This window comes from Garra rufa, chromosome 20 (assembly GCF_049309525.1).
Source record: "Garra rufa chromosome 20, GarRuf1.0, whole genome shotgun sequence".
Taxonomy (NCBI): Eukaryota; Metazoa; Chordata; class Actinopteri; order Cypriniformes; family Cyprinidae; genus Garra; species Garra rufa.
In genome coordinates, this window is record NC_133380.1 from 18467438 (window position 1) to 18491664 (window position 24227).

Here is a 24227-nt window from a genome sequence, read left to right on the forward strand (position 1 = left end):
TACGTGTCTGTTTCCAGGAAGGGCTGCACTGACATGTCACTAATTGATGACCTCTTATTGATCTGGCTATTGATAAACCAATACCTTTTTAGACACACTGGGCATTTCTTCTGTTGCTTTGTGTGCTCATGGCTTATTGTTAGCATGTAATTAAACAAGCGTTCGTTTTGTGTTGTTTGGGGAAATTACTTTAAAACTGTAGTTTCTCAAGTTTCAAGCTTCCCATCATCTAAAGCAGATTAACTGTTAAGCTAAAGCTATAAAAACGGTTAGCTACTATACAAGTTATTAGCAAAATCAGCTAACTGCATTAAAAAAAAAAGCCAGTGTATCATTTTATAATCTCTACTCTTTGGATAAATTAGCATGTTTCTGGAAAGGCTTTATTATACTACTGAAAAAATTCAGTTATTTCTCATCATGCAAGCAAAGTTACATAACATGTATACAGTTGAGGTAAAAAGTTAACATCCCCTTTCAGAATTCAGAAAGAGGGATCATACATAATGCATGTTATTGTTTTAGTACTGACCTGAAGAAGATATTTCACATAAAAGATGTTTACATATAGTCCACAAGAGAAAATAATATTTGAATTTATAAAATGGCCCCGTTCAAAAGTTTACATCCCCTTGATTCCTAATACTGTGTTGTTGTTGTTGTTGTTTTTTTGTTTAGTGATAATCGTTCATGAGTCCCCTGTTTGTCCTGAACAGTTAAACTGCTTGCTGTTCTTCAGAAAAATCCTTCAGGTCCCACAAATTCTTAGGCTTTTCAGCATTTTTGTGTGTTTGTACCCTTTCCAACAATGACTGATTTTGAGATCCATCTTTTTACATTGAGGACAGCTGAGGGACTCATATGCAACTATTACAGAAGCTTCAAACGCTCACTGATGCTTTAGAAGGAAAAACCATGCATTAAGATCTTTCTTTTTTTTTTCCATTTAGTACTGCCCTTTAGAAGCTACAAAAGATAGTTACATGTTTTCCAGAAGGCAAAATAAGTTAGATACTCAAATCCAAAAACTGTTCACCCCTGTATATATATAGTTACATTCAAATATATCAAATTGTTGTTATATTATAATATTGTTCCCTCTTCCCTTAGGATCTTCAACCATTGACCTACTGATTTATCAGACTCTCTGCTACGCCCATGATGACCTGGATATGATTGATGTGGATGACTACCTAATGAAAATCTGCGGCCAGGCAGAGTTCCTCAAGAAGTAAGAACTAAGGATTCACCAAAAGTTACTTAACACTCACTTATGATTTGTACATAAAAATATATTTTTGATTAAATATGAGAGCTTTGTGACCCTGCATAGACAGCAACACAACTGACATGGTCAAGGCTCAGAAAGGTAGTAAGGACATCGATAAAATAGTCTTGTGGACAACAGGATTTTGGGATTTTTCGTGCATCTGCATTTGTCCACCTCACATCGTCTCAACATATGAGTGGTCGGATTTTGTCCCTAGAGTGTGACGGGCAAAAACAGTCCCCCGCTGCCTGCCCAGTGAGCAGCGTGTTGCTGAAAAGTTCCCATCCAACAGCATAATGAACTACATGTTACAAGGCTGTCCATTGTAAGGCCGTTTGAGTTGTGGGTGGAAATGGGGTGATTCCAAGCTGAACCGAAGATCTGCGGTTTGTGGTCTGAATAGCTCCTCGTCATATAACCGTGGCCCTTTAATTGTGGTTGTATAAAAACAAGCTGTGCTTATGTCTGTGGACTGCTTTAACCACGTTGGGTTTCCCCATGACACGACCACCATTTTGAGGCGATTTAACAACTAATCACTCATACATGAGCTCTTCCTGTTTTTCTTTTTTTTTTAAAGGCCACTTGAGAATTTTGATGATACAGTCAGTTGCAGAACCGACAGAGCTGAGGCTGAGTTTATCTGTGCGAAAAGAACCGCAGGTGTTATTCTGTTGAATGTGTGTGTTGGTTGTTTTTGCTGTGGGTGCAGCTGTGTGGTAGGAAGTGTGTCTTTTCCTGATAACGTATGCTTGTGCAGGGCCGCGAGAGGGAGAGACATTGTGTGTATGACTGTAAAATACATAAGCATCAGTTTCAGAACAATAACATACTAATGGAGGCCTTTTCTGGGTGCTGTGACAATGAAACAATAGGCCACAATGTCAACGGTACAGTAGAAAACATGCTTTATAATAAATTAATGGAATCATTTCAGTTAGTGTAGAATTCTTGCAGTGCATTTGAAAGAGCATTTAAAGATAGTTCAGCCAAAAATGAAAATGGCCCCATTATTTACTCCTCATCAAGCCATCCTAGGTGTATATGACTTTCTTCTTTCAGACGAATAAAATCAGAGTTTATAAAAAAAAAAGTCCTTTTATAATGGCAGTGATTTGTGTTAAGATTTTGAAGCATCCATCTATCATAAAAAGTATTCCACGTGGCTCCGGTGAGTTAATAAAGGCCTACTGAAGGATATCGATCAGTTTGTGTAAGAAAAATATCTATATTTATCTCGTTCTAGAGAGAGTGGCGTTCTAACGGATGACGTATGATGTAGGCTCCGGTGAGAACCAAATTTTGTTTGATGATCTGAATCATCTGACATTTTTCTTTACAAATCCTCATTTTGTACTTCTAATTTTTTAATATAATTCTGATTGTATTTGTCTAAAAGAAGAAACTCATATACACCTATGATCGCTTGGGGGTGATAAAATCAGGGGGTAATTTTTATATTTTATAATTTTGTCTGCAGTGATATGGTTCCATGGATTACATTTTTCTTGACAAATCCGTGTTTTGTACTTCTAATTCATGAAATATGGATATTTTTTTACACACGCATTGATTCGCTTCAAAAGGCCATGTGGAGCACTTTTTATGATGGATGGACGCACTTTATTTTGCTTCAAAATCTCAACACCCATTTACTGCCATTATAAAGCTTGGAAAAGCTTTTTTTTTTCTTTACAAATCCTTGTTTTGTACTTCTAATTCGTGACCAGTGTTTTGTTTTGCTCTCTCCTCTGCACTTTACAGTTCATTAAGTTTTAAATATGGATATTTTTCTTACACAAATGCATCAATTTACTTCAAAAGGCCTTTATTAACCACTCAGAGCCACGTGGATCATTTTTTATGATAGATGGATGCACTTTCTTTTGCTTCAAAATCTCAACACCCAGTCACTGCCATTATAAAGCGTGGAAGAGCCAGGACGTTTTTTAAATATAATTCTGATTGTATTCCTCTAAAAGAAGTAAGTCATATACACCTATGATGGCTTGAGGGTGATAAAACCATGGGGTAATTTTAATTTTTGGGTGTACTATGTCTTTAAATTTGGGTGTCTTTTTGCTTTGGTCTTGTTTTAGACTTTTAGTTTGTACTCTTTCTTGTTTCCTGTTTCGTGTTCTCCTTATTTCCTGATTGTTTTCACATGTTTCTTGTTAGCCTATTACTCTGTTTATTTAATTTGTTCTTTATTAGTGCCTAATTTGACTTGGTTTATTTATTTTCATATGAATCATCAATCATGAATCATCTGCTCTGCCCGTGTTACAGCATCCTTGTTGAATGAAAAAAAAAAAAAAAAAAAACTTACTGACCCCCAACTTTTTAATGGTATATAATATGTATATAAAAAAATTATGAACAATAATATCTCAAAATTTGCCTCTTTTCTTTTTGCTAAGCACTGAGACTCTGGCAAGCTTTGAGTACATCCAGCAGTGTCTGAAGTTTGACTGGGACATCCGACTCATTCTTACCAAACGGAGTTCTGTCAACATGGAGCTCGCCCGAACGGTAAGACCAAAGCTGACAGTAAATGGATTAGTAACCCAACTCTTATTGAACAGTTGAAACTCCAGGAAACACCTGTAGGAAACATTTTTTAGACTTCTTAACACTAACAATTCTGCGGCCTGTCTGTACTTAATACTGGAAGGTCAGTACAAATCCTTGAGTTAGAGGTTTGAATTGTGAAATCAATATGAGCCCTGCTAAATGTCAGCCATTTTGAAAAAAAATGCAGTCCACATTGGACTAGGCATGCAGTTCCTCAAGCTCATTTGGAAATGTCAAAAACAATTCATGTGTGTTATCTTCGTTTAGATTACAATGCATGTCATATGTCTGGTATGTGACCTTAAAAAGAAAGGTATCAGGTTTTTTCAGGTTACAAAGAAGAGCTGTTTCCTTAATGTGAAGACATTAATAACTTTTTGTGCAGTGATAAGGTTCCATGGATGTTTAAGGCATATTCTATCCAAAAATGTCATTTACTCACCCTTATGTTATTCCAAACCTATATGACTTTGTTTTGTTGAAACATAATACAAGATATTTTGAAGAATGCTGGTAAAGAAACAGTTTTGGGTCCCATAGAGTGTTTGTACTGTTTGCATGTCACGATCTGGTTTAAACCATGAAAAAAATGCGTGGAAGCTGCTAAATCATATAGAGAAGGACTTGTGAGCAGAAAAGGGCGCAATAATTTGCCTAATATTCTAATATTTCACCTACATGACGGAAATGATAAGAACAAACACGAATGTTGTCAAGACTCTTGAAAATCCTGGTTCAGTTTGGCCCACCACAAATGCCTTTTGTTCCTCAGACAGTCTTTGGCACTCTTCTCCTTGATTTAGTGTTATCAATTTTGGCAGTCTATAGTACTCCAAATGTTTTTCCCGGTCTGACCGATTAGTACAATCCAAAACATGACAATAGTTGACCATTTTCAGCAGCAATAATCGTCAGTTTCGTTTGGTTCAGTGGCACTGTTTACATTCAATGCTGCCAATATGGCCAATTAATGACGCATCCTGAAAACACTCTATTGACATCCATACTATGAACAAAAATAACTGTGGAACTCAGTAGGATCCAAAACTTTAGGTTACCAACAGTTTGGCCTTTTAAATATCATTGTTTGTGTTCCACAGAAGAAGGAAGTGCATACAGTTTTGTATTGACATCACATTTTTTGAGTAACTATGCTTTTTCTAAATGGACTCCATTAGGAACTTTTCAAAGTAGATCCTAGAAGTGTTTTAATTTTTAAATTGCTGCATTGCTTATTGATGATGATGTTATTGTTGTTGTTGATAAACAGACAGATGATGATGATACTCCATCCACCATGAACCACAGTATTCTACTGCAAGAGAGGCCAATCAAACAGACTGTAACCAGGTGAGAGCGATGAAGAGGAGGTCAGGAAGTTTAGGCTGTGATATGCTAGAGAGATTTTAACATCCACTGCATTTGATGACTCTTGTTTGTGTGGCAGGGAGGCGCTGACTCTTCTTCTGGATACATTTCACAACGAAGCTGAGTCTTTCCTTTTATCAGAGGTAAAAAGGAACTTTGCTTATCTGAAGATTGTTTGATATTGTCTTAAACAGGGTGTAATATTTTCTCAATCCAGAGTAAATATTAAATTTTTTTTGTTACTTCATTTTTTTAAGGTGTGTTGCTGGAATAATAGACGGAACAGTGTTTTGATTATAATTGAAATGTTTACACTTTCTAATTACAGAAAATTAATTTGAATGCTTTGCTTGTGTTTACATGTTAAGTATTTTAATGTCAAAAAATACCTTTTAAACAAATGCTTAGTATGGCTTTTGAAAATGCCTTCATCCTTTTTTGTGGTTTTAATATTTCCCCCTTTTTTGTCACTTGCAGGTTGAGTTGCCGTTGCACGTGGAGCGGTTAGTGCAGTCTGTGAAGGCCTTGTGTAGTTCTCTGGCAGCTGTTGAAACACCTGACATCACTGCTGCCCTAAACCAGCTGCCAGCTTGCCCCTGCAGACTACAGCCTAAAGTGCAGAAGGTAGGACCTTTGAACACTTACTTAGTCATAAACATTACAGGAAATGTTCTAGAAATCTCATAATAATATATACATACTGCTGTGTTGGCTACTTTAGTGTGAGCACAGACAGTGCTGCAAATCTGCAGCTTTTGCCGCTTCTGCTTCCTCAAATGAGTAGACAGACGATTCTCTGCTTTGCTTAAACCACTGATCTTTGAAACTGCAAGAAATATCTGTTAAAAACACCCCTAGCTTGAATGTTTTTTCTTTTTGGTTTCATTTTCACTGCAGAAATAGTTTAGCATGACTCTTTCTTTCTGGTTTGCATGCTAATGTGTGTGTATGTTTCTGTGTTCCTTTATAGGATGTCAGTGTCTTGACGAAGAAAGAAAACAGAGGTACTGTGCTTTTGGTCGTACTGCTGTCTCTGATCTTTGTATCAAACTAAAGCACACATTACCAGTGAAACGCTTAGCCTTTATTAAGCTAACCTTTGTATATAATAAAGGGATAGATCACCCAAAACTGAAAATTACCCCATGATTTACTCACCCTCAAGCCATCCTAAGTGTATATGACTGATGTAGGTGGCTTTGTTTCTTCAGTAGAACACAAACAAAGATTTTTAACTCAAACCGTTACAGTCTGTCAGTCATGTGATGGCAGTCAATGGGCTCCATGGCTTTGAGAGTCAAAAAACATACACAGACAAAACCAAATTAAACCCTGTGGCTTGTGACGATACATTGAGGTCTTAACAGACAAAACAATCATTCTGTGCAAGAAACTGAACAGTATTTATATCATTTTTTACCTCTGATCCACTGCAGTGTCTGCAATGCATGTGGTGAAGAGCAAGCAACCATAACTTCAGTCAATCAGGCTCAAAAGTTGGGAGTCAACACTCCCAGATGAGTTTGCGCAAGCAAACATAATCTTTTAGTTTTTAATCGGTTGCAACAATCATGATAAGCACAAGTAATTGCCATTTTGAGTAGCTGTTGTACCCACAATCTCTCTGCACTGTGTAAACAATGAGTGACGTATACGTGCAACAGATCCCTTCCGCGTGTGCGTCTACTATGCCAGAGCACGTTGACGCGTCACACACCCGCTGTTGTGAACATGCTCAGGATAGTTGGACATTGTGGTGCAAAAATGATATAAATACTGTTTAGTTTCTTGCACAGACCGATTGTTTTGTGTGTTAAGACCTCAATGTATCGTCATGAGCCACAGGGTTTAATTTGGTTTTGTCTGTATTTGACTCACAGACTGCAACTATTTGAGTAAAAAATCTTTGTTTGTGTTTTACTAAAGAAACAAAGTCATCTACAAATTGGATGCCCTTGGGGTAAGCAGATAAACATCAAATTTTCATTATTGGGTGAACTATCCCTTTAAGACTTTATAAACCAAAATCTAAAGCAGTCTCCTCTTGGCTTATATCAAAATCCTTTTACATTTTTCTTTACAAAATCCTTCTTTTTACTTCTAATTCGTGTTTTGTTTTGCTCTCTCCTCTGCTCTTCTGTGTTTGTCACTTCTCACTGGAGCTTATGCTTCGCCTACGTCCTACATATGAATATACAATTTCTTCTATTAGGTTTTTAAGAACCATGTTTTTATTTCGCTGTCTGACTTTTATAGTGATTTTTTTATTATAGACAGATGTAACACAAAACAGTACAGTGAGAAAAACAGTGTTTTTTTGCCCCTATGCCCACTTACTTCCCTACCCATAAACCCCTCAGGAGGATTATAATGAAATTGTATATACTATACATACTATATATTTACAAAAATATGAAATGTATATAATGACATTTTTCAAATAAGAGAAAAAAAAAAAAAAAAAGAAAAAGAAAAAAAAAAAAAAAAAACTAAATTAACCTAAAACAATTATGCATATAAAAGTATATTCACATACTAACAAAACTCAGTCAGAATCTAGTGAGGTTAAAGAGTCAAAGGTATTTATGATGGGATTCCAAATTTTATAGAATTTAACAGTTGAGCCCTGAATAGTGTACTTCAATTTTTCTAGAGAAAGGAGTGACATGAGGTCTTTTAACCAGGAGGTAGTTGGGGGTGGAGATGGACACTTCCAATGTAACAAAATGCATCTTCTAGCAACAAGGGAGGCAAATGCAATGACATCTGTTTGTTGTTTCGAAAGAGTAGAAGAAGACACAGACACACCAAAGATAGCAACCATTGGACAAGGAGAAAGAGAAATATGTAAAGCCCTTGAAAGAAAATCAAAAAAGGAAGCCCAGTATAAAGCCAATTTAGGGCAACTGAAAAATGTATGAACATGGTGAGCTGGAGAGAAGGAGCATCTAATACAAGTGTCATCTGTTTCTGGAAACAATTTATGGAGTCTAGCTTTGGTAAAGTGGATTCGGTGCAACACCTTTAGCTGAATTAAACTTAACCGGGCACAGGCAGAAGTAGAATTAACTCTAGCAAGGGCCTCGGACCATAGCTCTTTAGACAAGCTAAGCTCTAACTCTTTCTCCCATGTTGACTTCAAACATAAGAGAGATGAAGTTCTAGATGAAAGCAACATGAGATAAATAAAAGAGATACGGTTACTACCTATAGGGGCTGAAAATAAACTCTCAAGCAGGGATTTTTCTGGCAATTGGGGGAAACTAGAGAAATTAGTTCTTACAAAATTACGAAGCTGAAAATACCTGAATAAATCTGTTTTATGTAAATTATATTTGGCCATAAGGTCATTGAAAGTAGCAAAATGATTACCAATGAAAAGATCTGAGAAATTAACAATGCCTTTATCACTCCATCTTTTAAAAGTGTGATCAACCATAGACGGCAAAAACAAGTGATTGTTGCAAATAGGACTGAAAACAGAAAGTGATTCTAACTGAAAATGTTTTCGAAATTGTTTCCAAATTTTTAGAGTTGATAGCACAATGGGGTTCCTTGTATAACTAGAAGTTTGGAGGGACAAAGGAGCAAAGACTAATGCTTTAAGAGAAGAAGAGGTACAAGTAGCAGCTTCTAGTGTACACCAGTTAGACTCTGAAGCATTGCACCATACTGAAATCTTGGCAATATTAGCAGACCAGTAATAAAAAAGAAAATTTGGCAGGGCTAAACCACCATCACATTTACGGCGCTGAAGAATAACTTTGCTTACTCTTGGAATCTTACCTGCCCAAATAAAAGACGAGATTATTTTATCAAGACAGTTAAAAAAAGATTTAGGTAGAAAAATAGGGAGAGATTGAAAGAGGAATAAAAGACGTGGAAGAACATTCATTTTAATAGTTTCCACTCTCCCTACCAGAGATAGAGGTAGACAGTCCCAGCGTTTTAAATCAAGTTTAATTTGTTCAACCAAATTAGTAAAATTATTCTTAAATATGGAACTTAAAGAATTAGAAATATTGACCCCTAAGTAACGAAACCCAGAAGAAGAGAAATTAAAGGGTAGGGCACTTTTAGATAATTTCCTAGCTGCCTCATTTATGGGGAAACATTCACTTTTTGTTAGGTTCAATTTGTAACCAGAGAAAGAGCCAAAGGTATCAAGCAGTCGTACAGCCTCATCAACACATCCTACAGGATCCTGGAGATATAACAACAAATCATCAGCGTATAAAGAGACTCTATGTTCAGAACCTCCCCTGTGAATGCCGGATATTAGCGGGGAAGATTTTAATGCAATAGAGAGTGGCTCAATTGCCAAAGCAAAAAGAAGAGGGGACAGAGGGCATCCCTGCCTTGTCCCCCGTGAAAGAGGAAAGAAAGAAGAATTATCCAAATTAGTTCTAACACTTGCGGAGGGAGCAGAGTATAAAAGACGAATCCATGAAATCAAATTGTGCCCAAAGCCAAATTTTCCTAACACATTAAATAAATAATTCCATTCTACACGATCAAATGCTTTTTCAGCGTCCAGAGAAATGATCATTTCAGGTGCCACAGAAGAAGATTGGTCAAAAATTATATTTAACAAGCGTCGAATATTAGATGACATCTGGCGTCCCCTAATAAACCCAGTTTGGTCATCGGATATAATATCAGGCAGACATGAATCCATGCGCCTTGCCAACAACTTTGCTAAAATTTTTATATCAGCATTCAATAAACTAATGGGCCTGTAACTACTACATAAAGTCGGGTCTTTGTTTTTTTTTAATAAAAGAGAGATAGATGCTTGATTTAATGAGGCTGGAAGATAGCCCTGTTGAAATGACTCGTTATACATATCAAACAGTAAGGGGGCTACTTGTGTAGAGAATTTCTTATAAAAATCTAAGGGGAAACCATCAGGCCCTGGGGCTTTGTTGCACTGCATGAGACCAATACAAGAAATAATTTCATCTAACCTGATAGGTTCGTCCAATGTCTTTGCAGTGTTTGTGTCAACTGTAGGTATTATTAAATTATCGAAAAAAGAATCCATTAAAGAAGAATCAGTAGGAGACTGTGAAGTATAAAGCTTGGAGTAAAAGGTGGAAAAGACCAAATTGATGTTTTGAGGGTCATACACCAGTTTGTTTGAAGAGTTATCAAAAATTTGAGTAATGTAACGAGATGTAGACTGGTGTTTAAGCTGGGACGCAAGAAGGCGACCCGCCCTATCCCCATGTTCATAATAGGTTACTTTGGTTCTTTTAAGTAAATATTCAGCTTTATTTGTTGAGAGCAAATCAAATTCAGTTTGTAACTTTAAACGTTTCAGTTTAAGTTCAGGACTGGGCTTACAAGAATACAGATTGTCCACCTCTAGAATAGAACGTATTAGCTCTTGCTGCTGTGATTTTCTCATCTTAACTAAATGGGCAGTATAAGAAATGATCTTGCCACGAATGAAGGCTTTAAACGTTTCCCATAATAGCGAAGCAGAAATAGTGTCTGTTTTGTTAGTCTCAATAAAAAAATCTATATTTTTAGATAAAAATTCACAAAAATCTTTTCTAGCTAAAAGCCCTGAATCAAATTTCCAAGGAGGCCGGCTCTTAAAGGTAGGCAAAAAGGCAATGTCTAACATATGTGGGGCATGATCAGAAATAACGATGGCTGAGTAATCAGAGGAAGTTACAGAAGGAAGTAGGGCCTTATCAAGAAAAAAGTAATCAATACGTGAGTAAACATGGTGTACACTAGAAAAGAAAGAGAATACCTTATCAGAAGGATGAAAGAAGCGCCAGGGATCCACACAGCCTATTTGATTCATCAGTGAAACTAAGGACCTAGACATAGCAGAAGACGTCAATGATTTGGACACAGATTTATCAAGATTATTGTCAACGACACAGTTAAGGTCCCCGCCAAAAATAAGATGATGAGTGTCAAGATTTGGGATCTTTGAAAAAAGCTTGGACATAAAAGAAGGATTATCCCAATTCGGAGCATAGACATTTACTAAAATAACAGGTTTTTGAAAAAGGGCTCCACTAACAATAACAAAGCGTCCCTCAGGATCAGAGATTACCTGCTCCATGAAGAACATCACTCTCTTATGTATCAATATAGCTGTACCTCTAGACCTGCTATTGAAACTGGAATGATACACCTGACCAACCCATGGTTTACGTAGTCTAGTATGGTCACTAATACGCAAATGTGTCTCCTGGAGAAATACAATATCGGAAGAAAGAATCTTAAGGTGGGAGAATACTTTGGAGCGTTTAATTTGACCACCCAACCCGCGTACATTCCAAGTAACAATTCTTATGGAGTGACCAACTCCCCCCTTAGAAGTAACAGTGGGCTTATTCATGCAACTGTTTCAAAAATTGTGAAATTAACTGAAAAGAAAAGGCAAAAATCCAATTTTTTTTAACCTCAACTAAGAAAACACAATTAAAATATGAAATCATAAACGAAATAAACAAAAAAAATCCTCCATTGAACACAACCCATGAACATACCCTGAACACAAAAAACAAAAACACTAATGACATGAAAAAGGACAAATGGAGATAATTTCTGATACTCATCCATCCAAACATGGCGAGTGGCCAGAAAACTTTTTATCACAACCGATTAAGTAGTGGAGTTGGCTCCAACAAACTTAAAGATTTTAACACCATGAAAAACTAATTGCTTCAACAGACAAAATAGAACTCTGAATGCTGTGCAGAATAACAATAATAACTGTAAGTCCGGCAAGAAAAAAGGAAAGGAATAATAATAATAGAAATAAGAATATGAATAAAAAAAAAAAAGTCAGTCAGATATCAACGAGCACTAAGCCATCAAAAAAAATAAAAATAATAAAAAAAAAATAAAAAATAAAAAACTCAGTTCGAAATGGCTTTGTCCCCCCTGAGAAAGAATTAGTCTCTGAAATACCTAACTATCATTGTCCAGGGAGTTACTCAGGAAAATTTTGATGGTAGAACCGTTCTGCAGCCTCGGGGGAGTCGAAATAGTGCTCCGAGCCGTTGTATGACACGCGAAGTTTGGCCGGGTAAATCATGCCAAAGCGAACTCCACGCTTGTAAAGCAAGCCCTTGACGTTGTTGAACGAGGCTCTCTTTTTAGCCACTGAAGCGCAGAAATCTTCATAGAATTTGATTCTATACCCTTTGTATAGAATCTCCTTCGTGGCCCTCGCCCAATTGAGCACGATTTCCTTCTCAATATAACGGTGAAATCTCACTATAACCGGACGGGGATATTGGCCTTGGCGAGGTTTAGGTCTCAAGCTGCGATGCGCTCTGTCAAGCTCCGGCGGAACAGAAAGGACGTCACCGAGAACTTCGGTAAAAAAGTCCGTCATGAACTGCCTGACGTCCTTTCCCTCAATATCCTCTGGAAGGCCGAGCACGCGAATATTCTGGCGTTTTGATCGCGAAACAAGGTCCTCCACGTTAGCTCTTAAAGCGACATTCTCCTCCATTACCGATGTCATCTTCGACTGAAGATTCGAGACCTCCTGTTCAAGATGGGTTATCCTGCCACTATGATCAGTGAGACTGATCTCCATATCAGTGATACTAGTCGCTTGGGCCGCCAATGCAGATCCAATAGATGCAATAGACGAACGAAGGGAATCCAGAGACGAGTTCAGCAGCGTGGTGAGTTCACCGGTAATATTTTTTTCTTAATTTGTCCAATTCGCTAACCAGCGTGTCAGTCGTTAGCGGATTTGGAACATCATCAGCCATGTTGCCGCTGTCAGGGCCAAGAGGAGACGTCTTGGACTGAGAGTTATGTTTACCCGCTCGCGCACCTTTGCTCATTGTTAACAGTTCAGCCGGATTCAAAATTTACCCGTAGAAAAGAACTAACCTTGAATAAGGTGTTATACAGGAGAAATATGAAAATTGTTTCGGAGCGCTGACACCACGCGTCTCTCCTCTACATAGCGAAACCGGAAGTCTTCGCTGTCTGACTTAACTCAGTCAACTCAAGTGTGTACAAACTTGACCGGTAGTGTTTGACTCTTCCTGGGGTAAGATGGTTAAGGATGTCTTCAAGTATGTCATGTTTGTTGGAAGAGTGTTTATGTAGCATCCTGCTACGAGAAAGTCTGTGATCTCAGATAAACAGGAAAACAGGAAGGATATAGCCTTGTGCAGGACGCGTGCAACTTTGAATGTCCTTCTGTTAGCTTCAACGTGAATTTTTGCTCCTGCTCCATTCAGGGTTCTATGAGCTTAAAATGCGAAAGGTTAATGAAAGGGATAATGTACAGTTCAAAACTTGTGGTGTAATAATTACTTGTGACTATCAGCATTGTATGTTAACAACAGAACCATTTTTTTTTTCTTACAGTGGCAATTGTGGAGAAGTTGACCGCAGCCATTTTGGATCTTGTGGAGCTGTACTGCAGCACTTTCAATGCTAATTTCCACACCATGCCACACAGCAGCAGATCCACAGCCCCCATACAGGAAGCCGGCATGGTCACCAACGTGCTTTCCTTCAGCGTTTACGCAGCTCATCGTATCCCTATCACATGGGCTGCCAGGTAGGGTTGTCTTTCTTGGTTTGGCCTCATCACAGTGTGAAATGAAGCATTTATCATACAGTATTTTTTATTTAGGAAATTCATGTTTTTGTTCAGCAAGGGTACAAGACATAATTTTATAAAAGATTTTTAAAAAATGCTAATTTTTTTTAAAGAATCCTGGAATAAAAATCTGTTTCCAAAAAAATATGGAGTAACGGCTGCTGGAAACTCAGCTTTGCCATCACAGCAGTAAATTACATTTTAAAATGTACTAGTTATTTTAAGTTAAAGGTGCCATAGAATGGAAAACTGTATTTACCTTGGCATAGTTGAATAATCACAGTTCAGTACATGGACATGACATACCATGAGTCTCAAACACCACCATTTCCTCCTTCTTATATAATTCTGGTGTTTGCTAAAGACCACTGAAAAATAGGTCAATTCCAACATAACACTGACTATTACGCAATAGTCGCGATCGTTAATAGTTACGCCCCCAACATTTGCATAGCCCAATCATCAGTAACATCAGTACATCAGTAAAATAAGGTGAGCCACTGAAGGGACATGGTTAGCTTAATGCTAGCGGTAGCCTGTTACATTGCAGTACATAAGATTTCACTTACCACATAAACGGAGAGATGACTGCGCTGATGATGGCGAATGATTTACAGATCCTGAGCATCACTAACAAGCATCAAAACTTGTGTGGAAAGTACTTGTGTCGCTGCAGTATAACGTTACACAGAGCACATGCGATCACAATAGTGAGAGTAAAATGTCGCGGATTCAAAATGGCAGATTCAACAAACCGCATATAAAAAGCGGCTAGAGCTCCGTAATTAAATATATATTTCCTCCATGTGCGTGCTATTGAGATGAGCAGCTCTGTGAAACAGCCAATCAGAGCAGAGCTCATCATTAATATTCACGAACCTTCCAAATAAGGCAATAACAGACCATTTCATTCTAGGGACAAATCCTAGGGTTGTAAATGGACCTGTAAAACCATTTCTGGATATTTTTTGCCCTTTCCTATGCCATATACCTTCTATGTAGATATCAGAGAACAATTTAAAATATTGTTTCAATGCATTCTATGGCACCTTTAAAACTATTTCATAATATTAATGTTTTTACTGTATTTTTAATCAAATAAATGCAGCCTTGCTAAGTACAAAAGACTTTCAAAAACATTTTGACGACTCCAGACTTTTTAACTGTAGTGTATACTGTGAAGTGTGCACTTGATTGTTGTCATCTCTGCACTGTGTGTTTATGTAGCACAAAGTGTAATGTAGGTGTTGCTGAAAAAATGGAACATGGAAGAATATTTCCGTGGAAGAACTCATTGTCAACTCTCAATCTCTATAATATTGCTATTGTGATCAAAAAATATATGAAAAGTGGTTTGTTTTGACAGTTTGAACAAGTTCAGATTTGCAGTAGTGAACGTTCTCGTTTGTTTTGCAAACGCAAACAGATTAGCAATCCGGAATGACAGGTTTTTAACAAGACTTTCCATGATATCATATTACATGCTGTGATTCCTGCGAACCAAAAACTGAAAGTAGAAAAATATTCAAAAAATTCAAAATGTGTCTCTTTCAGAAAAATATGGATTAATCAGAAAAATAATTTATACCTTTGCTTAGTTTCACACTTGGTTTTACTGGCCTTTTTTGTACAGTGGTGGCCAAAATGATTAGAACACTAGTATTTTCAACAGCTAAAAGATGGTTTTAAGTCCAGTTTAAGTTTTAATTTATTTGTCTTTTGCTGTAGTGTGGCAGTATATCAGTTTACATTTCCAAACATTCATTTTGCCATTAATTGTAATAATCCAGTGAGATTTTTGTTTGCACAAGGAGTCTGAAAACAGCCAGTGCTCCACACAAAGATCTGATCTCATCATCATCCAGTCTGTCTGGAATGACTTGAAGAAACAGAACAAACTGAGACAGACTAAATCCAGAAGAACTGTGTCAGTGTCTCCCAAGATGCTTCAAGAAACCTACCTGCAAAGCTACCTGAATAACTATGCGCAAGTGTAGCTAGAGCCAAATCTGCTTTTAATGCAAAGGTTGGTCACACCAAATGTTGATTTAATTTATTTAATAAAAATTAATTGATAACAAAAATCTCACTGGATTATTACAATTAAAGGCAAAATGAATGTTTGGAAACGTAAACTGATATTTCCTATTGACACACTACAGCAAAACATAGAAACTGACTTTTAGCTGGTGAAAATACTAGTGTTCTAATAATTTTGGCCACCACTTACATGTTAAGTGATCTCATATGTGATCCTAAATCACTTTCATAAGATGCTCAGGATAAGAAAATCTACTAAATACCCTTAATACAGATCAAAAAGCCTGATTGTTACATTTTAAGATTAAATTCTGGACACCGTTGCAATCTCACAACAGGAAAAGTTGACCATTGTGGAAATAGAGATGCAGCTGTACACCAGCTGGTCCACATTGTTGATCCCCTTCGGTAATCCAGCAGGATTATTTGGCGTTACGGTGTACAGAGAGCACTCTTGAGAATGGCATTCCCTCTTCTTTCCACTCCTTTTCGCCCTCTGTCCTAAGCCGGAATTGTGGCAACTGCTCCCACCAGCATGGAGACAGATGCTGGCCAACCCTAAATGTCACTACACCTCGCCCATTCGTTCAGTGATCAAATAAAACAGCCCCTTCCCCTCCCCCGCACAGCATAGGAATGGTCTCTCCTGCCCATTGACCTGGACTAGTGCTCTTTGTCTCCCTCTGAAACTGATGCTGACTGTGGAACGAGCCATCACAAAGAAGCATGTATGGGAACTCAGCATAACCTTTGACCTCTAGAGGCCAGGCTGAGGGCAGGCTGGGCACCAGGCACCTGTGCAGTGGTGACAGAGGGCTGACATTCTCTTGCATCCCATCTGCTTTGGGCAATTAGAGTCAGTCAAATTGGGGCTGATCTGGAATCAGCCTCCTTTCTTCTTTTCAAACCTAAACAGCTCAATTGTGATCTCGGATCAGTGTGAAAAGGCGATTTATACATGTGATTTATTATTAAGATGGATAAATCTGACCCTGGACCGCAAAACCTTAAGTCCTAAGTAGCACATGTTTTTTAGTAGCAATAGCCAAAAATACATGGTATGGGATTTTTCTTTTATGCCAAAAATCATTAGGATATTAAGTAAAGATCATGTTCCATGAAGATATTTTGTAAAAGTCCTTCCATAAAAATATCAAAACTTATTTTTTGATTAGTGATATGCATTGCTAAGAACTTAATTTGGACAACTATAAAAGTGATCTTCTCAATATTTAGATTGCTCAGATTTTAGATTTTCAAATAGTTGTCTATCTATCAGTGGATATCTGATTGTGTATAAATCTCACTTTCAAAAAATTGGTCCTCATGACTGGTTTTGTGGTCCACAAATGATTCTTAGTAGATAATAACCGCAGTGGTTTTTCCTCTGTAGTGTTTTTGTGGATCCTCAGATCAGTATTAGTAACATTAGTATTTCAATCACGTGTTTTTCTTTCCTCTCTGGTATTCCGTTTAGCTTGGGAATGTTTTTCCTTCTATTTAAATTGGCCTCCGGAGAGTTCATTTCCCATTTAGGAGTCTCTATAAGTGCTTAAACTGAAGTTGAATGATGTGGGAGAACATCGGATAGTGTTGGGATTAGGAGAGAGAAGTTGGGAAGAGGTGGCAGGGTTTCCACAGCCATTAAATTAGCTAGTGAACCCAAATATAAAAGCATGCTTGTGTTTAGTAAAGACTTGAATTCTAAAGCACTTCATGTATGGTCTGCATTTTGTTTATTGCAAGTAGATGATGGTTTACTTGGTAAGCTTTGTTAAATACTTAATGTCTTAACAGAAAACAGTTTACAATTTTTGTGTACATTTTAAACATCTTGTATGTATTGATTGTAGTAAATTTAACTCTGTACAACACCTTTCTTGCCATTAGAAAAGCCTCAGCTGACATGGCCTTAAAATCTCACCTAAAAGTAAAAGTGGACTTTGTAGTCAAAAAAGTCACAGCAAAAAATGTCATCAAATTTAATGAAGACATGAACGCATTTTTTATGCTGCCCTCCTGAATCATTTAGAGCATTCATATTTTCTGGAGAAGTCCGTGCTTAGGATGATTCATTTGAAATTTTAAAGGATTAGTTAACCCAAAAATGAAAATCCTGTAACTTATTCACTGAATTACTTCCTTCTGTGAAACACTAATGGAAAATTTTGTAAAAATGTCTCCATGCAGTTGCAGTGAAAGGGAACTGGAGCTTTCAAGCTTCAAAAAAAGATGCAAAATCACCATTATTGCATCTTAACGGGTTCATTCACCCAAAAATGAAAATTCTGTCATTAATTACTCATGCCATTCGTTCATCTTTGGAACACAAATATTTTTGATGAAATCCGATAGCTTTCTGACCCTGCAAAGACAGCAACGCAGCTGACACATTCAAGACCCAAAAAGGTAAAATAGTTAAAATAGTTGACATCAGTGGTTTAACTGTAATTTTATGAAGCTACGAGAATACTCTTTGTGCCCAAAGAAAACAAAAATAACGACTTCATAATCGCTTTCTTTCATCAAATTTCATCAGAAATATCTTAATTTGTGTTTCAAGGATGAACGAAGGTCTTACGGGTTTTTAAATTTGAATTTTTGGGTGAACTGTAGGTTTTGTGAGTTATATTACAAGTCTTCTTAAGTTGTAGTTATAGGAGTAGTTCACTTCCAGAACAAAAATTTACAGATAATATACTCAGCCCCTTTCTTTCTTCAGTTGTAAAGAGAACCAAGAAAGATGGTTTTTGAGGAAAACATTTCAGGATTTCTCTCCATATAGTGGACTTCTATGGTGCCCACTAGTTTGAACTTCCAAAATGCAAGTTTAAATGCAGCTACAAATCACTCTAAATGATCCTAGCCAAGGAACAAGGGTTTTATCTAGTGAAACAATTAGTTATTTTCTGAAAAAATGTACAATTTCTATACTTTTTAAACTTAAACGCTCGTCTTGTCTAGCTCTGCGTTAACTCTGTGTATTCCAGTTCATGACAGTTAGGGTATGTCGAAAAACTTCCATCTCATTTTCTCCTCCAACTTCAAAATCGTCCTACATCGCTGCAGAAGTACCAACCCAGTGTTTACAAAGTGAACATGCAAAGAAGCTCAAACACCCTTTTACAAAAAAGGTAAAACAGCGATGTAGGTTTTTTTTGAAGTTACGCTAGACAAGATGAGCGTTTGAGGTTAAAAAGAGGTTAAAAAAGATATAAATTGAAAATATTGTTTAGAAAATAACGCTAGATAAGACCCTTCTTCCTCAGCTGGGATCTTTTTTTTTTTTAAGTTATATTTTTGGGGCTTTTTTATGCCTTTAAAGGACAGGACAGTAGAGAGATGACAGGAAATCAATGGGCAGAGAGAGGGGAGCAGGAATGGCAAAGGACCTCAAGGCGGGAATCGAACTCGGGTCGCCGTGAGCACAGTTGCGCTAAATGTCGGCGCACTAACCACAAGGCTATCGGCGCCGACAGCTGGGATCATTTAAAGCATTTTGAAGCTGCATTTAAACTGCATTTTGGAAGTTCACATTTGGGGCACCATAGAAGTCCATTATATGGAGCGAAATGCTGAAATGTTTTCCTCAAAAAACATTATGTCTTTCTTTCTTCAGTCGTAAAGCCACTAACATCTTTGATGACAAGGGGGTGAGTACATTATCTGTAAATTTTTGTTGTGGAACTACACTACTCCAGAATTGTCTTCGCAAAGTAGCAGTTTGTTAATGAATTCTTTTAAATCAAATCTTCTTCACAGTTCATAAAACCATACTGTATTAATAATTCACACATCTGACTGAACGAGTCTCTGAGTTCAGCTTGATTTGATCACAACGCTTATCAGGTTAGCAGCAGCTCCCTGGAAGAAAATGTTTTCTGTGATTTAATACACCAAATATTTTGGCTTCTGTTAGGTGTAACTTTTGCTGCCATTTGCTGATCTCACCCTCTTTGTCTTTCTCGTTTATTCTCCCACAGCTATGAAAATTTCTTCCTGTCCTGTTCTCTCACCCATGGCGGAGTGGAGCTTTGTGCGCCCCAGCACACCAGTAAACAGTCAGTCAGCAAATATCTCTTCCACCTGGTGGTGTGGGACCAGAGGTGAGCCTGACGCCACTTCACACGCTACACAGTCCCATAAAGACCATCTCTTTGAGCTTTGTCGAAAACAAATGGTCTAATGTTAGATCTAAGTCTGTTTACTAAGTGCTTCAGACGTCAACTTTGAAAATAGCTCATCCAGCTCAACATCCTGTGGCTGTTTTTGTACTCTGCCGCCTTATTGTAGAGTTTAGGTATTGTTCAGAGGTATTTTAGTGGACAGTTGTCATCCTGGTCAATATATTTAGAATCATGTATGTAGGTGAGTGTATACTATTTAAACTCCAAGTGTAGGTGTTTGAAAATAAAATGTTGTTTTGAGAACAAACTGTAAGGATTCTAACACATGGCATTATACTAATTTTCAATTTTGTCTTTTCAAAATATAGAGTTTGCTTTCCCATCCAGATCAATCAGTTGCCAAGGGAGTCACTGTTGACTGTGACACTATATGCCACCCCACTACCGCCCCCTGGAGGAGCGGAGGAGAAGAGCAAGCAGAAACGCAGCATTGAGGCTTTGGGTTGGGTCACCATGCCCTTATTCAACTTTAGACAGTAAGCATGGATATGTCCCCTTTTTATTTTTGTTTGTAATTAATGATAAGGGCTTAAGTGTGTGTTATACTGGAGGGCATGAAAACAGGCTCTTTAAGCACTTGAGTTCTGCTGATACTCACCTCCTACAGCAAACAAGTTGTGGTGATCAGAACAGGCTGACTTCTGCAAGTCTAGCACAGCCTACAAACACCACAAACACTCAAACAAGTGCATTTTTTTGAGTGTGCACTGTGCACCAGTTCTTGAGCTGAAGTGACAAATTGAAAAGCTGAGTGTTGTATCTTAAACTGTACAAACACAGAAGTAAAATGAATTTAAAGACACGTTGAACAAACATTTTAACTAATTAAATAAACTAAATAAATTAACATTTTGACTTCCATCCTCATGAAAGTTTGAACTGTAAAAAAGAAAATGTACGTACTTATACTACCAGTCAAAAGTTTTTGAACAGTAAGATTTTAAATGTTTTTTTAAAGAAGTCTCTTCTGCTCACCAAGCCTGCATTTATTTGATTCAAAGTACAGCACAAACAGTAACATTTTGAAATAGTTTTACTGTTTAAAATAACTGCTTTCTGTTTGAATATTTTTTTAAATGTAATTTATTCCTGTGATTTCAAAGCTGAATTTTATTGCATAATTACTCCAGTTGTCAGTGTCACATGATCCAGAATGATTCAGAAATCATTCTAATATTTTGATTTGCTGCTCAGAAAACATTTTTTATTATTATGTTAAAAACAGCTGAGTAGAATTTTTTTTTTTAGGTTTCTTTGATGAAAAGAAAGTTCAAAAGAACAGCATTTATCTGAAATAGAAGTCTTTTGTAACGTTATAAATGTCATTATAATATCTCTTTTGATCCATACTAAATAAAATTATTAATTTCTATAATTTTTAACCCAAAAAATTATACTGACACCAGGCTTTTGAATAGTATTGTGTATAATATTACAAAAGCTTTTTATTTCAGATAAATGCTGGTCTTTGCATCTTTCTTGAACAGCAAATCAGCATATTAGAATGATTTCTGAAGGATCATGTGACACTGAAGACTGGAGTAATGATACTGAAAATTTAGCTTTTGATCACAGGAATACATTAAATGTTAAAATATATTCAAGTAGAAAGCAGTTCTTTTAAATAGTGAAAATATTTCTGCTTTTGCTGTATTTTGGATCAAATAAATGCAGGCTTGGTGAGCACGAAATCAGAAAATTAAAAATCTTACAGTTCAAAAACTTTTGACTGGCAATGTAAGTTATTGATTTTGTGTAATATTTTGTTTACAGAAACCATAAAACATTACTAGCAAAATTATTTACCTTTGCTTATAAAACAAACACAAATGTACTTCGTAGGTCAAGTGTATAATAGTCCACACTCTGCATCCATAAGCGGATGTTAGGTGTTTTCTGACCCTATTTTCCCTCTTCCTTAGTGTTCTGACATGTGGGAGGAAGCTGCTAGGTCTCTGGCCTTCAACCCCCGGCAGTGGAAATGCTCGTTCCAGTACGCCCAACTTCAGCCAGCCAGACAGCGTCATCCTTCAGGTTTGGCCTTTTGCTTAATCCAATGTGTAATCGTATAGTAAACTGTTTCCCACTTGGCCTACTTTATAGACTACAACTGTTAACTATGACTCACTCACGTTCTTAGTAAACTCCTATTTACTCACGACACACTTCTCTACACTCGTTTTTCTCCATCTCCAAGCTGCAGTGTGCCAAGTAGGTCCTGTAAAAGACCTTAGGGATGAGTCTTCCTGTTTATAACAAATTCACCATCTTACATTTACCTATTTAAAAAAAAAAAGGTAATTTATGCATACACACTAAAGTTAACTATTGACAACATATGCATAGATAACAGGTGTTTAAGTACTATTTTTAATGCATGTCTAGTAAGATTATATGCAAAGGAGGAAGTGTATTCCGTGCTTGGCTCGTAACTTCAGCAGTAAAAGGGTCGGGCCAGTGTGCTAGTGGAAATGTAGGAAGGAACTGTCCTGCTACTTGCAAAATGTCCTAAAAGTAGGTCAGGTTGCTCTGCAGAGAGAGAAAGAGATGAGTAAAGAATTTTCTCTTTATAATGTGCATCTAAAACAGCCCCATGCAAAATAAGCACAGGAGATAGTTTGACAACACAAAAATTAGACATTTTATAGACCTTAAAACATCAGTCCCTCAGTTACCCACAGTTAATAACTAGTAACAGTACTTGTTTTATGGTGAATCAGACATGACCAAAATTATAGTTCAGAGAGCAAGTTGGATGTTGATTCAGTAACCATCTGAAGGTTTCAGTGGTTGCACGAGTCATTAGAAAAATTAAAATAAATAACTTAATAGTGGGTTCTTGGTTTGTTTGCTAATTTCTGAGGTTTTGTTTGTTTAAACATATAGTATGAACAGTATTACTGAGAAAATATGTTTAAAATATAATAATATTTCAATTTTAATATATTTTAAAATATAATTTATTCCAGTGTCATTATTCCAGTTTTCAGTGTCACATGATCCTTCAGGAATCATTCTAATATGCTGTTTTATTGCTTAAGACAGTGTTTCTTAACTCCAGTCCTCGGGGCCCACTGCTCTGCACACTTGTATGTCTCCCTCATTTAAGGCACTTGATTCTGATCATCAGCTCATTAGACGAAAGATCCATGAACTGAACTGAGTGTGTCAGACTCAGAAACATACAAAATGTGCAGAGCAGTAGGCCTCGAGGACTGGAGTTGAGAACCACTGGCTTAAGAAACATTTTCTATTATTAATGTCAAAAACAGTTGTGCTTACTATTTTTTGATGAATAAAAAGCATTTGTTTGAAATAGAAATCTTTTGTAACAGACAGTGGTGGCCAAAATTATTAGAACACTAGTATTTTAACAGCAAAAAATGGTTTTATGTCAGTTATTTCTATCTTTTGCTGTAGAGTGTCAGTAGGAGATATCAATTTACATTTCCAAACATTCATTTTGCCATTAATTGTAATAATCCAGTGAGATTTTTGTTTCCACAAGGAGTCTGACAACAGCCAGCGCTCCACAAAGTGATCTGATCTCATCATCATCCAGTTTGTCTGGAATGACATGAAGAAACAGAACAAACTGAGACTAAATCCAGTAGAACTGTGGAAACATCTCCAAGATGCTTCAAGAGACCTACCTCAAGAACTAGAGCAAAAGTTGCTTTAAACACAAAGGATTGTCACAAATGTTGAGTTGTACTGTAGCTTTGCTGGTTGGTTTCTTGAAGCATCTTCGACACCTTCCCACAGTCCACAGTTCTTCTAGATTTAGTCTTAGTTTGTTCTGTTTCTTCATGTCATTCGAGACAGACTGGATGATGATGATGAGATCAGATCTTTGTGTGGAGGGCTGGCTTTTGTCAGACTCCTTGTACAAACAAAAATCACTGCATTACAACAATTAATGTCAAAATGAATGTTTGGAAATGTAAACTGATATTTCCTACTGACACACTACAGCAAAATATAGAAATAACTGACTTAAAACTATTTTGAGCTGTTAAAAATACTAGTGTTCTAATAATTTTGGCCACCACTGTATCTTTACAGTCACTTTTAATGAATTCTTGTTAAATAAATTTCTTGAAATTCTTACTAAACCCAAACTTTTGAATGGTGCTGTAGCTAGATATATGTGACCCTGAACCACAAAACCAGTCTTAAGTCG

General features: G+C 36.9%; 1 protein-coding gene across 1 annotated transcript in view; it reads left to right on the plus strand.

Annotated features, from left to right (window-relative positions):
* Positions 1-24227, plus strand: part of pik3c2b (phosphatidylinositol-4-phosphate 3-kinase, catalytic subunit type 2 beta) — a 63346-nt gene that overhangs the window by 11633 nt on the left and 27486 nt on the right. Inside the window, exons 5-14 of the mRNA XM_073825379.1 lie at positions 1111-1231; positions 3691-3802; positions 5115-5194; positions 5292-5355; positions 5690-5836; positions 6183-6216; positions 13580-13775; positions 19841-19963; positions 20353-20520; positions 21967-22078. Of these exons, the coding sequence (XP_073681480.1) occupies positions 1111-1231; positions 3691-3802; positions 5115-5194; positions 5292-5355; positions 5690-5836; positions 6183-6216; positions 13580-13775; positions 19841-19963; positions 20353-20520; positions 21967-22078 (1157 nt within the window). The remainder of the gene's footprint in view (positions 1-1110; positions 1232-3690; positions 3803-5114; positions 5195-5291; positions 5356-5689; positions 5837-6182; positions 6217-13579; positions 13776-19840; positions 19964-20352; positions 20521-21966; positions 22079-24227) is intronic.